Here is a 19,202-nt window from a genome sequence, read left to right as displayed (position 1 = left end):
TGACTATTTATCCCTAGTAGAACTTGATCATAACTGGCATAATCCAATATGTGCCGATGATTTCCCTCAGTGGCTTTTTTAATAGCCACAGTTATCTTGTGACATTTTTTCACGTTCTTCGATAATATCTTGAACAGGCTAACAGTTCAAACTGTAAACACCCCAAGCAAAACAGGCCTTTTCAAGGAACATGCTAGATTTGTTGATTTAGCAGACAGAGACGTCATTGTTTAGATATTAACCTGACATTTGATCATAAGAATGCCTCTAACCTGTAGGACAGTGAAAGAACCGAAAGCAAACATTTAAAGTCTTTGTGAAAGGTCTAAAAAAATAGAATAAGATAAAAAAAAGTGAAATGTGTATTTACATCTGCTAATACTCATCTAATAACACTCATTATGCAACCATACTGTGAATATGTTGAAAGTGATTTTATTTAATTTGACGTGTTACAATATACAAATAGATAAAGACAAAGACTGCACCTTATGAATATGAATGAAGTCACATTAAAAGTACCATTTAATTCTCCATGATGACAGAATCACAAAACAACAACAACAATAATAATAAGGCATTTTGTTGATAGTTGTTAATTTTGAACAGTCATGAATAACATTTTAGTAGCGCAGATCTGTACCTACAACACACTTTCTAAAATGTTGTCACAACAAAATGTAGTAAAAGGATACGTGGAATGTTTCTATAAAAAATGACAACAACAACAGTCTGGACTGCCAGCTAGAGAAATCCTCTCGATTTGCTCAAATGTTATTTTTTTTTTTATTAAAAACACCTACATATGTACATATCTTTTACTAAAATATACAGTTTTAAGTGTTTATTAAACAATCAGAAAGGAAAATGATTGCTTTTGACAGTTATTCTGATCATTTTAAAGAAATGACACGCACATATATTTTGAAAGAAAGAAAGAAAGAAAGAAAGAAAGAAAGAAAGAAAGAAAGAAAAAAAGAAGGAAAGAAAAAAGGAAAGAAAGAAAGAAAGAAAGGTTTCAGTTTGTTTCACATACAAACTGCACCTGTATTACAGTGTACTGACGGAGCGGTCTTGTATTTTTTTTATACTGCCAGCTCTACGACTGGTTAAGGAGGCCCTCTGTTGGCCAACCAGTCCAACTACAACAAGAGGTATTGAGAAAGGCAAGATTCAGAATGATATAAAGTCAAGGGAAAAAAGACATACAACTATATATACAATAATAATCTCTAATTTTTTAGGATCCACAACTGAATCCATGACAGAAACAAGTTTAAATAATAAAAAATATTGCAAAACATTACATGTATTTCCTGAGAATTTTGATTAAAGCTACATAAAATAATTACATCATATACACAAACAATCTATTTAATTGTGCTTATTCAGATGCTGGGTAATATGTGCATTAATAAGTATTCTGGTTACAGTTGGATGCATAACAGCCCCAGTTACAAATCAATCCTGTATTAACATCCCATTCAGAAGTACCAAAACTTTCAAGGATGACTCATAACCTGATGTTATTCAAAAGTCAACAAACGTGTATCCACCAGATTATATTCAGTAGGTGTACCGAACAGTAGGCAAAAGAGTTACTTCTGGTCCAATAATCCAAAAATTGTGATGACAAAATATCCATATTTTCATCCATCATCCTTGTGCAGAATGTTATCAAAAGTGGAAAGCTGATTGTGATGGGCCTTTAAACCAGACTTGAGGCTTCTGTCAGGCTGGAGGTTCAGGGTTGAGGTCCGCTAAAAGTGGCCACAGGGAGACACAGCAGAGAGCAGAATGTGGGCTGAAGAAGCTGCGTCTGTGATGAAAACACTCTTCCTCTCGTCCAGTCAGTTGAACTGTCCGGCTTATAACACACTGACACCTCACACCTGCAGAGCATGAAACAGATTGTTTGGGCCACTGTTAAAGTGCTCTATGACAATGGTATTAATAAACAGTTTGTCTGTCTGTCTGTCTGTCTGTCTGTCTGTCTGTCTGTCTGTCTGTCTGTCTGTCTGTCTGTCTATCTATCTATCTATCTATTTATTTATTTATATTGGATAAAATATCCTTTTTGTTTCTTGTTCAATTTTAACTTTCCATAATAATAATAATAATAATAATAATAATAATAATAATAATAATAATAATAATAATAAACTTAGTGAGGCGTAGATGAGCTTGTGTGTTTGCGCAAGATGTATGGGTGATTCCCTGTACTGGGTTGAGGCTGGAAGGGCATCTGCTGCGTAAAACATATTCTGGAATAGTTGGTTCAGGCGACGCAGTGGCGTAGTAGGCAGTGCTGTCGCCTCACAGCAAGAAGGTCGCTGGTTCGAGCTTCGGCTAGGTCAGTTGGCGTTTCTGTGTGGAGTTTGCATGTTCTCCCTGCTTTCTCGTGGGTTTCCTCCGGGTGCTCCGGTTTTCCCCGCAGTCTAAAGACATGCTAAATTGTCTATAGTGTATGAGTGTGAATAAGTGTATGTGGATGTTTCCCAGAGATGGGTGGTGGCTGGAAGGGTATCCGCTGCGTAAAAACGTGCGGGATAAGTTGGTGGTTCATTCCACTGTATCAACCCCAGAATAATAAAGGGAATAAGCCGAAAAGAAAATGAATGAATGAATAATCCTAGTGTTGGGCTGTGGCTAGAAGGGCATCCTCTACGTAAAACATTTGCTGGATGAGCTGGCGTTTCATTCCGCTGTGGTGACCTTCTGATTACTAAAGGGACTAAGCCGGAAAGCTAATGAATGAATTAATAATAATAATTAATCTTAAAATTTTAAATATTCAAAGAAGATACCCACTGTAATGTCATGAAGTGTTAAAATATTCTTATGCATATTTTGAACAAAAATTAACAACTAATGCACAAGAAATGTAGTAGAATCGTATTAGTATAATCGTAGTAGTATAATCATATTCTTTTACATAATTTAACAAGTAAAGGTCAGAATAAGTATGCTTTTTCAGTTTGGAGGGATGGATTTTACTCAGAATTAAAATGTGCCCTGTAATAAAACAACACAAACTCTGCAATCTGAAGAAAAAGGCCCAGGATAGACTTTGGTTTAGCTCTCGTTCCTGAATTTTCCTTCCCCTCTTGTATTGATACATACTAGATTTTAATTAAATTCCAACAGATAAGTAAATCTTTAAGTCACTGGTCAACTTTAACAAAAGAACCATTCCATATATATATATATATATAAATATATATATATATATATATATATATATATATATATATATATATATATATATATATATATATATATATATATATATATATATATATATATATATATATATATATATATATATTTATTAATTCGTTTATTTATTTTTATTTTTCGGATTAAAAAATAAACATAAATGATTACCTGATGATGATAACAAATTTGATCAACAATGTGTTGTCTGATAATTCTGGGTCTGGAGGCAGCACTCTCCCTTATTCTTCATTTGTTCATTTCTATTTATTTTTTCGTAACATATCGTATAGTATGGTGCTACTTAACTAAACCACATTGGGTCACAGATGCAGAAAATATATATATATATATATATATATATATATATATATATATATATATATATATATATATATATATATATATATATATATATATATTTCCTTTTCATCCAAAATACAAGATACAAAAAGAAAATTAAAAACAAGCTTTACCTCATCACACTCTGTAAAATTTTCTTCTCATCTTGGTCCAGACAAACTGCGAAGGTGGTGTTGCAAGTTCCACTAACCTGAACCTTATCCACTTTTACCTCTGTGGTAGTCAGTTGCTGTAAAGCAAAACAATGATAATTCAATAAAGCAATAAAAGTGCAGCTTCTCAAGTAATGTTTGTATTTGTCAAAATAAATGTGCTTAATGTGCCATCTAATATGCTAGGGGTGTCCAAACTCATTCCTGGAGGGCCGATGCCCTGCTGAGTTTAGCTCTAACTTGCTTTAACACACCTGCCAGGAAGTTTCCAGTATATTTAGTAAGAGCTTAAATAGCTGGTTCAGGTGTGTTTGATTGAAGTTGGGGCTAAATTACCCAGGACACCGGCCCTCCAGGATTGAGTTTAGAAAACCCCTGTAGTTTGCTAAATCTACAGAAGGATAAAACAGCATTACAGTAATTTAATTCAAACATTTGCATCATCTTCTCTTTCCAAATAATAGGAAACAAGAGGAGATACAGTCAGCGTGTGGTGTAACTGAACCCAAAAGTAACCACTGACACTAAAATGAAAGTACAACTGACACCAAAAATCTCAAAGGTGTAAAAACATGAAATGTGCTATAGAAACTGGTAAACAAACAACTATAATGTTGCTCTTGGTAAGAAAAAAAAAATACAAAAACAAAAAAAAAATGTTTGTCGCCTGCTAAAATTTCTGCAAAAACCACACGAGAAGCAACTGTAGGTTTACGCTACGTTTGTTTCGTGCTGTTTAAACCACAGCTCAGCTTTCTCCTATACATCCTTCCTGCTCACCTGATTGTAGCCTTTCTTTGATTTAGAGTTTTGTCTCTTCAACACTTCGGTCATTGTCAAACGAAGACACTCCATTTTAGAATCTAAAGAAAAAGAAAAGAATGAGACATTTGTGACTGTTGTATGCAATCTAAAGTACGTTTTTGTTATTACACTTGAATCCACTTAGCTAGTTTTGCCATTGAAACTAGATTAAACAGGAAGTTATGCTCTTGAGACCCTTTTCAGACTTTGTTATACGTGAAACTGCTTGTACAATGTTGCAGGCCTGACACAGTTTACATTCAGTAATGACAGAAATAAAAAAATATTTTTATAGTCAATGATTCAATTATCTATGGTGGCCGAGAGAGCTTAATGTGCAGAAATTTAAGAAAACACATGCAATTGCAAAAAAAATTAAGATCTTTATCAGTTTGACAGCACATGAGCTGCAAATTCTCACAATGCATACACACTAAAAACATGCTGCATTTTCCCACAATACAAACATTGATAAAACATGCTGCATTTTCCCACAACAAAAAGAGTGGAACACAAGGGGACCCAGAAACGTGATGGACACTGTTGTGCGTGTCTGTTGCTCAGTGAAGTTGTAGGTGATCTCTGAAAGGTGAGTTTTTTGTTTGTTTATCTTAATATCCCAATTCCCTTGTCTTTGGTATTTATTAGCCTAAATAACCATAACCTAAATAGCCGGGTCAGTCAAATTTTAACATCTCCTTGAAACATTTCCATTGTGTTGTGAGAAAATTTTTCCTTAAATGTTTACGTTGTGTGAAAATGCATCGCATTTTATTAATCGTTTGCACTGTGAGAAAGTGCAGCACGTTTTTTTTTTAAATGTGTTTGCGTTGTGAAGATTTGCAGCATTTTTTACATTTTTTATTATTTCCCAAATTATGTTTAACAGAGCAAGGATTTTTTCACAGTATTTATTTTTTCTTCTGGAGAAAGTCCTAGGGGCTGATCACACTGAACACACTTTTCCGTTCTGAAAACGCAAGGGGCACCACAATGCCTTTTTTGCTGACAACAAAAAAAGGAACCCGGTTTACTTTTTATGTCGCTAGGCAACGACTGAACCAGCTGGGTATTGTGCGAGAGTTTTGCTTTTGATATTGGTATAATTTTAATATTTAATTATTTTGTGAAATTCAAGATTTGCGAGTCATATAGCACCGGATGACTCAAAAAGGCAAGCACAAGTCTCTCCTCTATCTTCAAAAGTCTCTGTAGTTGTCTTGACAACAAGAACACTGCAGTCACCTCAAAGGAAACCCCGCCTCTGCTTTTATTTGATTGGAGATTGAAAAACACGTGATTGACGTAATGTGCTTTTTCTGCTTAGAATTGCCTTTTTTTAAATGCAGTGGCAAAAACATGAGGTGCAGCAGGCGATAAATACATGAGGCACGCAGGGCACATAAGCATGCAAAACGCGTGCGGCCGTAAGTAAATCATTCAAAAAAGTTTTCAATGCAAAAAGCGCACTCGGTGTGATCGGCCCCTTGTTTGTTTTATTTCAGCTAGAATAAAAGCGTTTTTTTTTTAAACTATTAAGGTCAATATTATTAGCCCTCTTAAGCAATATATTTTTTCTGATTGTCCACAAAAAACATAATTATACAATGACTTGTCTAATTACTCTAACTTGCCTAATTAACCTAATTAATATAGTTGATTGCGCTAAGCTGAATAAAAGTATCTTGAAAAATATGTAGTTAAATATTGTATTTTACAAAGATAAAATAAATCAGTTATTACAACTATTATGTTTAGAAATGTTGAAAAAATCTCTCTGTTAAACAGAAATTGGGAGAAAAATATCCAAGGGGCAAATAATTCAAGAGGGCTAATAATTATGACTTCAACTATATATATATATTAGGGATGGGAAGATTAACCGATATGTATCGATACGCGGTTATGCGCGTTCACGATGCGAGTGCATCGGTTGAGCAGCAGAGGATGAATGAAATTTTGGAAGCAAATCGAGATGCATCGGTTTTTGCGAGATGCATCGATTTTTCCGAGATACAGCTTATATTTTTAATATAGAATGCATTTTTTATTTATTAACAAGTGTTGTCAACCTGTTTTTGGCGCATAATTTAATCGACCTACATAAAGTAAGCCTTAGCAACGGATTTGCGGATGTGCACACACTACAACTCAGTGTATCAGGTGTGCGGATGAAGCTAGTGGTGCGCCCTCAGAAAGCGCGAAAAGCAAAACAAACATTTTATTCCCCACTGAGTTTTAAATCTAAAGTATGGCCAGCAACATTATGGATTTAAGGATGGACGACATGACAGGACAGATGCAATTTGCAAAATGTGCCGCGCATCTGTAAATACGCGGGCAGTATGACTATATCTCACTTGAAGCGGCGCCACGGTGTTGTTGTGGAAGCATCTTCCAGTGTATCTGCATCCCCGGCTTTCGCACTGCTTCAACCAGCTCCAAAAGTGGTGAGAAAAGCATTGCAAGTTTTTTTTTTTTCCATGCGCAACAGTTCTGCTCGCTCTACGCCAATAACGAATGCTATTGCATTGTTCATCTGCAAAGATATTCAGCCTAGTGTCACGGAGAACGAAGGTTTTAAACACCTCCTCCTGTTAATTTTTATTTAATTATAATAATAATAAAATTAATAATAATAATGATAAAAATAATTGGGTGTCACGGTGGCACAGTGGGTAGTTTGACCACCTCACAGCAAGAAGATTGCTGGTTTGTTATATTTTTATTAGCCTGTTGTTTACAGTGACAGTGATGTTTCAAAGCAGCATAACACTGCTAGTTCACAACCTTAAGTTTTGAATAATCAGTGGCAAAATATATCTTTGTAAAACTTGTTTTCATAGTTGAAAAGTTAAATCACAATTCTTGTTGTGCAATGCTAATTTTATTTATGTTGAAAGAGTGCAAATATATACATATTTTTTTTAATATATATTGCACTTATACATTCTGTTTATCTTGAAAATACTTAAATAATATGTGCTATATGTTCTAAAATGGCCCTCTACTGTAAACTGACACTCTGGCTCTGAGAGAAAAGCCAGTTTGTAAAAAAAAAGTCTTGGTTTTGCTTGGTTTATAAATAATCAAACTCATTCAATGGCACAGCATCCTCTTTTACATAATCTCATAAACTTGATTTAATTAGTTAGTGCTGAAATATCGCATCGTATCGTGATATGGGTGTGAATCGTATCGTGTTGCATCGCAATATGTCACAAATGTATCGCTAATATATCGGATCGTATTCTTTGTATCGAGATGCGTATCGGATCGGCATTATAGCTTAGATGCCCAACCCTAATATATATATATATATATACATACCTATACCTATACTGAACTATATATTATCCATACCTTTATCCCTAATGTAATAAAAAACTATTATTTTAATACTTGTAAGAGTTATAATTAAAGAAAAGTCATTCTATATGTTAAATCACTAATTTTTAAAGCCAAAAATATATAATCCAATACATGAAAATAAATAAATAAAATCATAACACTAACTAAAAGTCCTAAACACAACTGTGTACTTAATAGAGTGTGTGTAATAGATGTGTGTGTGTGTGTGTGTGTGTGTGTGTGTGTGTGTGTGTGTGTGTGTGTGTGTGTGTGTGTGTGTGTGTGTGTGTGTGTGTGTGTGTGTTTGTGTGTGTGTGTGTGTGTGTGTGTGTGTGTGTGTGTGTGTGTGTGTGTGTGTGTGTGTGTGTGTGTGTGTGTGTGTGTGTGTGTGTTTGTTTTTATATTCTCTGATTGGTGGAGGGTTATTTGGACTAATTAAATATTTAAAACCATTAGCATCAACCAGTTGTCTTTGAAAAATCATTTAACGCATGGAAAATTTAAACAGGATTATCATTTATCAAAATGGATTAATGAACTCCCTAAAAACCATACAAAGGAATCGATTGCATTGTCATGCAAACTGTCCATAATTAAAAAAGTTATTTTAAAGTTCTGTCAGTAATGATATAAATATTATTTTCTACCTAGTTCCTCTGAATTCCTACAGGCTTTTTGCAGGTTTATAGAGGTACAGGACTTCTCTGTCCTTGTCTTCTGACTTCTGCCACTGATATGTATCTGAAGGTAAAGAAAACAGAAAAAAGAATGCATTGGATTTGAATGGTTTGCATTTAAATTAAACATAAAATCAAATGCCATCTAAAAACAAATTCATTAAAACACTGGAATGGTTCATACTCTGTTATACGTTATTTCCAGCGACAAAGGAACAGCCTCACGATCTCCATCAATGCCAAATCTCTTACTTGCAGCTCCTAAAAATATAGTAACAGAAACAAAGAATACATATCAACTAAAGCAAAACACAGCACAGCTATTATAACAGGATCTGAAATGTTCTTCTTCCTTAAAAAAAAAAAAAAAAAAAAAAAGAAAAAAGAAAATTTTTGGTTAGTCTAATTTAAAATGACTTCTGGTCCTCCAAAATAAATTCTGAGAAGTGAAGATATGCTACCAAGAAAAAAACTAACTTCTGTTATTTGTGCAGATTACAGCAAGTTGCACTGAACAACACACACTAAAAGTGCTTTTGCATGACTTGTGTCAGCGATTCAACACGTCATGCACTGTTCTGACATGAGCTCTATATGAGAAACACAGCAGACAGCTTCATGGAAGGGTGATTTAACAGGGTTGAACACAGACAATAAACTACAATAAAATGCAAATCATCATTAATAAGAATAAAGATCTGGGACTGGCATGTATAAAACTTCTCAGAGATGTTCTTAATCTTTAACTTACTGTAAGTAAAAAATAAATTCTCTGTAAGAAGTTGGTCTTTTCTTAGAGAATAGACATTTATAAAAAGCTAAAAGCAACTTTCTGTAAAGTTTAAGCGTGATCTTGTGCTGACAGAGGAGACACTTACAGTAAGTGTTATGAACTAAGGACTACAATTTTGACCCCTGAATTAGCCATGAGTGTGCCTAAGTGGATGAAGGCACAGCAGAAAGACACCATTCATTCAAGACATTGCATTTACTTTATTAAATACAAAATAAAATAAAATAAAATAAAATTGAGCAATATGTGCAAAGACATTACAAATGAGTGCATGAATTTATTTTACACACAATCCAATTATTTAATTATGCAACACATTTAAACACATTCATTAAATGGACAAATGTTTATTTAACCAATTAAGCTAATGATTCACGGCATTTCTAAATCACACTCACGTTTGTATTTAAAAGGAAAGCCTGGAAAGTTGCAAACCATTCAAATGAAAGAAGATAATAAAAGATAATTCTGACAAGGTTAGTAATTTCTTTGGTGTTGTTTTGGATTGTTTTCATTGTAAACCTACTTTATTCATGTGTACAATTTAGACAAATATTGTGTATTTTACATATTAAATATGTATTATGCTGAAATTGTGTTCTCGCTCTTTAATAATCATCAGTCAATCAGGCAAGAGCAAATAAAGAACAGCGGAGTTCGTGATACATCTGTGATATTTGTGGTTTATTATTATTATATTTAATTTTACTTAATTTATTTATTTTATAAAAAATAAGTTTAAAGCAACATATTTGACAAGAATATTTTTTTCAGGATATGGAATAAATAAAATGCAAACTAAAGCAAATGCGCACAAACAGTAACAAAAACGAAACCTTGATGGTCAAGCTTGTATCTTTTTATCAAATCTGTGAGAGCAGAGTTTACATTTAAAGATTCTGATTTAAGTTAACTTAATTTAAAGGGTTTAAATGTTTATTCAATAAGGTTACATGTTTTTATGTGTATTCATTTATTTCTTGATTATTTTTCCTTCAGTAAATGTGTATTTTCTTTTGCATATTTGTTTATGCTCAAAGTCATTTACTGTATAGCTCCTAACTTTCTATTTACTTGAGTGTGTGCAAGTGAATGGCGAATTACATCGAGCAAGAATTTTATTGTTTATTTTTCATGATTGAGGTAAAAGCACAATACATGCAAACACAATACATGAAGTATATTGTTTATTTCTCCCAGGATGTCTTTTGAAAAAGGAGTAGGGGTTTAACCCTGGCATCCTGGCCAAATTTGTCCACTTAAAGCGCTTTGAGGGTGCGGAAAAGAGCTATATAAACAATAGCAACTATTATTATTATTACTTGCTTTGAATAATTTTTTGAATTAATTATTTTATTTATTTGTTTGTGTTAAAATGTGATTGACCCCTCAGATAGTTTCAAAGTGGAGCTGTCCCTGTGATCTAATGGCCAGGTTTTAGTTTGTAGGTTTTTAGTTTGGTTTGGGTCGTTTAATTTAATTTCATTTAATTTAATTTCATTTAATATCTGTTTTGTCAAGTGTATTTTTTTGAAAATGAAAAAGAAATCCTTTATGTGCAAATCATGATTCCTGCTTCATTGGAAGAACCATCAGAAAATCCCTCTCATTATATTATTCCAACATATATTCATTGTTAAAAAAAAAGAGTTCAATCTTCTCCTCTGTAGGGGAGGAATAATTGAAGGTGTAGTCTTAGTGCTTAAAAACCTTTTGAATAGAATAGAATAGAATAGAATAGAATAGAATAGAATAGAATAGAATAGAATAGAATAGAATAGAATAGAATAGAACAGAATGACTTTTGTCATCACTGTACACGTATACAATGTACTTTTTTATCACTACCTCTTCAATATACAAATCCCACCAAACAACAAGTTACAGTTTAAATAACTGTAGACGATAACCATGAATTACTCTTACAAAGAATAAAAGTAAACTTACATTATTCTTAAAGTTTTGACACACTTAAGACTAAAATTTGACTCTAGGTTGCTTCATACATACAGCTTTTAAACTGAAGTGTTGGTTTCTACACTCACCCATGGCCTTGATTGCTCTTGTACCAGCTGTGTGGCCCAGTTCCAGAGAGTGAATAAATACTTCAGTCCGTCTTACTCCTCCAGCTAGTGTGAACTACAGCAAATAGAAAGAATTCAATGTGTGTGTGAAATCACTGGATTACATCATGGTAATATAAGACAAGTTACAAAAACGCCCAGAAATGATGAATGCAAGATTGTAATTGTTAAAAGTTAAATAATACTTGACACATAAAAAAAAAAAAAAAGAAATGATCCTCAAGTGATTCATGAGCTCGTTTGTTTGTTTTTTAAACACAAGACAATATTTTGAAGAATGTTAGAAAATGATTTCCATTTACAGCCATAGTAGTGTTAGGATTGCAGTATTTTGGTTTGTAATTTGTATCTTTTTGTCTGTTGTAAGTTGTCATCACTTTTATTTAAACAAAGTGCGAGAGTTTGCCAGGGTCTCTGTTCCTTAATTTTTTGGGCAGTTGGCCAGAACTGTGCTTCACTTTGGGCATATGTTTTGTTTTGCATCCACACACTAGCACTGACAACACTTACCGCATCTGTTTACATAGATTTGACCTACTGATACTAATGTTTTGATTGTGTTTTTTTTTCAATTGTGTTAGAATGTCGTCTCCCTTATTGTTACATCTTTGAGCCAGGTGTAACAGTAGGAAAGAACATAATGGAAGTCAATGGTCAAATGTACAGTGCTAAGCATATATAAGTACACCCCTCACAAATCTATTTTTTAATAGGAAGCTTTACAATATTATCTTTGTGCAAATACATTAGATTAGTCAGTACTGAAGCCAAATCTGGAGCTTATCTAACAAAAAAACTTATGATAATGGTCCAAAAACTAGTACACTCAAATTTATGTTATAGAAAAACATTAAATAAAAACTTAAAGTAGAAGAAGCAATAAATAAATAAATAAATAATAAATACATTTTGTTGAAATTTTGTTTGAATTTTTTTTCAATATTTTGCTTGAATTTAATTGTTTTATCTTTCTAAATATGTTTGGTAACTTAAATATTATTTTAATAAACATATCTGCTCAATAACTCTTTTTGTTTAAATGCAATGATTTAAAAAATGCAAAAATTATGACAATTTTCATTTTTGACTGAACTATCCCTTTGACACCAAGCAACAACAATACCTTCTTCACCACTCTTTGTAAATGTTTTACCTAAGTTTAGCTTAATTTAAATTTTTTGTAAAAACTTATATTTAAACACAAAATGTGTGCACTCCATATTGATTTTGACAGATTTATAAGTGTATGCAAATTTCATATAGTTTTGATTCTGCCCCTGACTGAGGAAATTGTGTTTTTATTCACCTCTGCTTGATAGAGCTGAATGAGTGCAGGACGGGCAGCATGGCGGCAGTAATAGAGCACCAGGTCTGCAAATATTGGTAAACGTTCCTCACCAGTGCCCTCAGACAAGTCTGAATCAATCTTTGATGTTTGCTGCAAAGACAAGAACATTTGAAGTGAGTATAGTTTCATCAATCGTCAACTGAACAGGAAATGTTTTTTTTTTTTTTTTCATTGACCATGGTAATAATCTAAACAATTAAAAACACACTTTCACACATTTAAGTTCCTCAAATGAGTGGTTTTATGGGATGTGGTTTTGTTTGTGTGCGTGTGTGATGTGCGTGTCCTGCCAAAAACTGCTTGCCATATAACAAAAGATTAACTGATGTTTGTTCTCCTTATTGGTAATTTGGGTATTATGCACGCAATCTCTTTTCTAGTGAATGAGTCTGTATGAATGAGAGAGTCTCACCTGGCACACCACATTGACGGGAAGTTCCATAAGGCTTAGAGTGTTACGCTCATACCAGGGATCCAGCATTCCCAGCAGATTCGCAATGTCATTAGTGCTGTCCTCCATCCCGTTCACACAGAGATCCTGTTGACAAATTAATAATCTACCTGTTAAAACTGTTATTAAAAGGAAAGTTTGTCTACTAAATTAGGGAAGCTCCAATCGATCGGCTAGAGAGCGATATCGGCCAATAATCACATTTTATGACCCGATTCGTGCACGCCAATCTGGCCAATCTCATGAACCGATCGCAAATGTTTGTTTCTGATTTTTAGAATGGTTTACACAACGAGGAGATGCACATGCTCACCCGTAAGTGCTACAACAAGTGAGAAGAGAAATGCTGCACTCCAAACACAGCATCTAAAATACATACAGATGTGGTGTGACCTCTGTTTTAAACTAATTATTGGCATTTATTGTGCGAGTGATGGTTCTCATGGTTCCAACCATTGTATATCAAGTGTTTTGAGATGCTTTGACTAGTGCCTCATCCAACCATATAACCTCTGCTGAAAGCTCCGTGAGTCTCTCACATATTCATAGCTGCTCCAAGAGACCAGCAAATCATGGCGACAAGAGAGGATGAGCAAGAGAACAGATCGCGAGAGGCACATTAATGTTTTAAGCATTACAGTTGTTAGGTTAAATGAATAGATATAACTTTTTGTAAAATGCTTATTGCAATAAACAGAGGTTTATAGGCCTATTTCCTTTTAATAAAGAACTCATATATTTATAGGTGTGCATTTTAACTTCTCCAAACTTTTTCCTCAGTGAGACATGTTAAATGACAGTTCCATCATTTGCAATGGTTCTAAACTGCATTGTCAATCATTTTTAAATCTGTTTTATCTATTTTGCTCTGTGAAGCTGCTTCTGTCCACACTAAATGGTTGTGAGAGACATGTTTAAGGGATTATATGCAACATTATTTATTTTCTTAGGTAAGGCAAGATCTTTTCTTAAGTATTATACTTTGAGGGAATATGTGCTTTATCGATAATGAAGCATCACAATCAATACCTCATATCGATCGATCACAATGACAAGGAATCGGTACTCGTACCAGCCTCAAAAATCCTGATCCTGAACATTTACTCAAACTTAAGTGGTTCTAAATCTTTATGAAATAAAAAAATATTTTGAAGAACATTGGAAACCAGAAGCCACTGACATAGTAGTTCTATAAAGTACTATGGAAGTCAATGGCTACCAGTTTTTAGCATTTTCAAAATAGTTGACAAGTGAAGGGTAAGCAAATTATAGTAGAATTTTAATCTGTTGCTAAATTATACATTTCAAACGTTTTTGTCAACCTGATCGCAAGCGGATGATATTAAATACAAGTGAAATCTCCATGTATGTATACATGCAGAGTTCCTGAAAAACACAAATCCCGTCCCTGCTGAAAAAAACGCTCTTAGCCTTAGCTGGTCAGGCTGGTAAATGAGCCGCTGAATCTAGCTAAAACCAGCTTGACCAGCCTGGTTTAAGCTGGACATAGCTGGTTTTGGCTGGGCTCTCAGCCTGGCTAGGCTGGTCAAGCTGTTCTTAGCTGGTCATCTCCCAGCCTGACCAGCTAAGACAAGGCTGTAAATGGCCGGAAACCAGCCTGGAAATGGTCAAAACCCCTCTAAAACCAGACTGTTCATCCAGCTAAAACCAGCCATCCAGCCTAGGCTGGTTTAAGCTATTTTTTTCAGTAGGGTTGTGTTTGTACACACTTGGCAAATACAAATTATTTAGACTCTGATAAATACTTTGTCTGATAAGAACTTTTTACTACATTCAGATTCTTGAGCTTTAATTCTTAAACATTATGTGACAGTTTGTTGAAACGTACTAGCCAGATTGTCTAGCTAACCTATCTGAAACAGAATTTCAAGTTAGCCATCAAATCAAAAAATTGGTTTGAAGTTTAAAAATAAGTTGCATGAATTGCTTAAGTTTAAGTCCTCTGATTAACACTTGGTCCCCCCCAAAGGTTTTCAATAGAATATGTGTGGGGTGTTCAGCCCTTTAAATAGTAAAAAATAGTTTGTTCTTATCTGTATCTTAAATAATGAATTAAACAATAAACAACATAAATATACACTTGACTTGACACTTGCCTATAAGGGACAATATTCAGTCGGCAATAGAAAACTGATAGATATTTTTATTCTTAAGAATTTTTTTATATAATTATAGCAATTTTTAACAAGTCTATAATTAAGATTGGAACCAGAATGTAAAAATTAATGTTAAAAAAAGTGCCAGATAAATAAATTTTAGAGTAAATACTATAACACTTTAAATCCTATAGTGTTTTTTAACAATGCAGACACTGAAACCTCCAGCAAAAATTGGATGAGATGACGAAGGCTGCACAATATGCTAAAATGTTCCTGACATTATTTTTAAAGTAAGGTTGGATCACCACAAATGATTAAGACCATGTCCATGTGTTGTGTGATAAGTTGATATATTGATTATTGGGATAGGCCTACCCCTGTATACACTGAAAGCTTTAGAAGTGATTGCCACTTTTGCATCTGCAAAATGCAATGCAAATGTACAGAATACAAAAACCACTCATGAAACTGAAATGATTGATTGATGTGGTGATGACTATGTACTGTAAATGGCTAACTGCTGCAAGCATGCAAGCAAAAAAAATAAAATTCAAGAGCGACCACCAGAATCAAAACAATACCACCAAGCAAAACAGTAATCTGGTAGTGTTTGCACTGCTTTGGCTATTTCGGGGTTATTTATTGTGATATTATGATTGCAACAGAGAAATACTGAGAAATCTCTCTAGACTGATGGCTTTTCATGCTGTTTAGCCTTATAATCTTAAAATGTCTGCAAAATCACCTGTTTTGTCATCACTTCAGACATTACGGTAGAGAATGATTCAAATTCTAGCTCTGAAGTGATGTTGGTGAATTTGTCATGGTTTGGTGATGATGAATGAATGGCAGAAGAACGTAGTTCCTCATACAAAAGGATTTTTGAGACTTTCAGTGTTTGATTTTCTTTTTTACATACACGATTATGCCGTCAAAGTGTTGTATAAATGCAAAATTACACCCGTAGCAGAGCGATATAGCTGTATATCAGCACTGGTGTGACACTAAGCTACTCAGCCTGCGACCTCGTGCCAACATGTCTCCCACCAGTGCCAATATACAGCCATATCACACTGCTACCCGTATGATATTTCTCATGTACAGTATACCATAAGTACATCTATCATGATAAAACACAGGTAGATAACAAATTCATACCAGAAAGCTTAATTTTATTAAGTGTCTTTGTTATTCCTTTCTAATAAAATTATTAACGATGAAAACTTTGAGTAGTAGGAATCTTTCAATCCACCCTAACATAAAAACAATAAACATGTATTATTGCTGCATGATGCATCACCTATAGATTTTTGATGTTCCATTACTTCCATTTATTTTAAACTGTGAGCCAGTGTTGGCATTCTGTGATCCAGCTAACTTTATGGATCAATTAAATACATGGCCCATTTACCTAAGAACTGATTATGATTGTCTCAACACAGTAGGCTACATACTATGTGGATGACAGAATTAATCAAAAACAAAGTACATTTCAGGCTTAAAGGTGGAATAGGTGATTGTTTTTAGAAACATTGTTTGTCATGTTGGTTGAAAGTATACTTTCATCATTATACCAATCACAGTATTCAGCCTAAATCCAGCCCAAAACCCCTCCAAACGCACAAAAAACTGCCCAAAATATTAGATTTTTTTTAATTAACTTAGTTACTTTAACTGTCCTATTTTTTAACCATACAGCAACCAACCACACTGCCCCATCACACCAACACACAGCACTTAATATTGTGTATATTACACTAACATTTAGAGTATGTTTTACTCTCGAAACAGGGTATAAATTCATCCCATTTAATTCTTTTGAACATAATTAGGTGCTGCTTGTCAACACCTCTATGTTTGTTCTTGCTGTCAATTGCAGAAAAAAAAAAAAACAATCGATAAAGTGTTATGATAAACTGCTATGAGTTTAACTGCAGGTGCTGCATGATACGTGTGCACGCATAGGGGAGGCAGATTTGTCCAGGGAGTCAGATTTTGAAAGAACTTTCTTTCACCTCCTCTTGCGGATGGGCCCACGCAGTTTGGGCTCTACACTGGTCACCACTAACTGAAGGGAGCGCACCGTTAAATTATGTTAACTAAGTTGCATATAAGAGTTCCATTTCAAAACCGATAGGGTTGGGTCAATAGATGATGCCATCATCCATCGCTGAAGGCCGATAGACATCACGATGCTGAGCCGGCATCGCGATTCTCCACCTCGCCCCCATCGTAGCTGCAATCCGCTCATGAAAAATACACACAGCCCTGTTTACACTAATACATCTTAAGCCTAATACGTCTTGTATTACTCATTTATAAATAGAATTGTTTTTTTTTTTCGAATATAGACTTTTTTCTTAATGAAATAATAACAAAAAAAACAACTATTTTTCATCTCGGACCTGCTTGGACAACACTGGAATACATGACATCCAGCTGGTTGGTTGCATACAGTCTAGTCGCAGGAGTCAACTATTTCAACAGATCCGCAGCTCAATTCGGATCCTCCAACTCTCCATTGGAAATGAATGACTTCCGGTCTGTCGCTTGTCGTGTGCAGTGGAAAGGAGGCTTTAGTTTTAAAATGACATTTTAGAATGAAAACGAAAATGATCCACGTCCACACTGGTGTTTCACCTAAAGCACTTCTGAAAAGCCCTCCTTCCACACTATACTTCTGAAAACGGACATCACGTGATCACACACACACACACAATCTTTGTCTCGTGCTGCAGTGTATGCGCACATCTGAGCTCCTGCAGTAAGCAGGTGCTTTAAACAAAAAACCCGAGAGCAGTGCACGTTGCACAGTTTATCAAGGATGTATAGCTGGATCGTGTCTCATTATAGTTGTTAAAGATGATATTTAATTAATGTGGTCTCTATCTAACCACTCAGCGTTTTTTTTTTTATCTATCAGGTAACGTGTCACAGCATCAGTACACTGCTTCAATCTTTTGCTTTCACGCATGTACTTAGTAATTTTATCGAAAACCTCAGATACTGTTGGTTGGATCCTGTTGGTTGTGCACCTTTTTACCAACCAGGTTTGTTGACGACATTATAACGACACAGATCACTCTGGCTATTCATGAAAGAGTCCCACGGATAAAGTGATTGACAAGTGGTCATTTGTGTGTAACTTATCTTTATTTATTTATGATTTGGTTATAAGTAAAACAAAGACCATGTGGGTCAGGCAGTTGAAAGAGTAGGCTACAAATAATTAACTTGTTAAAAGTTAATTAATTATTTGTAAATAATTAATTTACGGCTGCCTATGACAATGATGCTATACTCCATCGTGATGCTTCACATTAAACATCGTAAGATGCCAAATTGGTCAACATGGCCCAACCCTAAAAACCATTCACCAATGCCATTTTTTTACCCACATCAAATTCAATACTGCCCAATTGGGCGGGAAACCTGCTAAGAGGTCCAAATGTATTTACATGTATTTTAATATTGTGTGGAAGGTGTAGGACCAATGAAATCTAGTCCAATCAAAACTTTTGACCCGAGCCTTACAATAGGCTGCCCTACATGCATGTCAAAATATTTAATTGCATATATCTGCACACCTTTTTTGCACATAAAGGATTATGTCATCTGCGTGATCATGGATACAGTTCAGCCAGAGAATGGAAGGCAAACAACCTTCCTTCTTTTTGAAGTTTGAGATTGTAATCAGGAGTTGTATTATGTCAATGTTACATAATGTTTTATAGTGATGTTGTCTAGAGCGCATTCATAAGGTGTGACTTTAGATGGCGAATTGCAGGGTGCGATGTTGACTTTTAGGGTTATTATGCTAACATTAGCATTTCTTAAGATCTC

At 34.4% G+C, this 19,202-nt stretch overlaps 1 protein-coding gene and 1 long non-coding RNA gene across 3 annotated transcripts in view; one reads left to right on the top strand and one right to left on the bottom strand.

Moving 5' to 3' along the window:
• LOC147843513 (uncharacterized) overlaps positions 1 to 19,202 on the top strand; it is a 721,012-nt gene that overhangs the window by 195,835 nt on the left and 505,975 nt on the right. The window lies entirely within an intron of this gene.
• pik3r5 (phosphoinositide-3-kinase, regulatory subunit 5) overlaps positions 414 to 19,202 on the bottom strand; it is a 47,130-nt gene continuing 28,341 nt past the window's right edge. For both annotated transcript variants that reach the window (XM_087257191.1, XM_087257190.1), the window contains exons 11-18: positions 13,201 to 13,326; positions 12,747 to 12,878; positions 11,402 to 11,495; positions 8,748 to 8,824; positions 8,534 to 8,627; positions 4,512 to 4,594; positions 3,693 to 3,808; positions 414 to 1,892 (exon numbers count right to left, since the gene is read on the bottom strand). In XM_087257191.1, coding sequence (XP_087113317.1) covers positions 1,745 to 1,892; positions 3,693 to 3,808; positions 4,512 to 4,594; positions 8,534 to 8,627; positions 8,748 to 8,824; positions 11,402 to 11,495; positions 12,747 to 12,878; positions 13,201 to 13,326 — 870 coding nt within the window. In that variant the 3' untranslated portion in view covers positions 414 to 1,744. The remainder of the gene's footprint in view (positions 1,893 to 3,692; positions 3,809 to 4,511; positions 4,595 to 8,533; positions 8,628 to 8,747; positions 8,825 to 11,401; positions 11,496 to 12,746; positions 12,879 to 13,200; positions 13,327 to 19,202) is intronic.

This window comes from Danio rerio, chromosome 6 (assembly GCF_052040795.2).
Source record: "Danio rerio strain M-AB ecotype USA chromosome 6, GRCz13ab, whole genome shotgun sequence".
Lineage (NCBI taxonomy): Eukaryota > Metazoa > Chordata > Actinopteri > Cypriniformes > Danionidae > Danio > Danio rerio.
The sequence above is the reverse complement of the archived record's forward strand: the minus strand, read 5'-3'. Positions and strand labels throughout refer to the sequence as shown.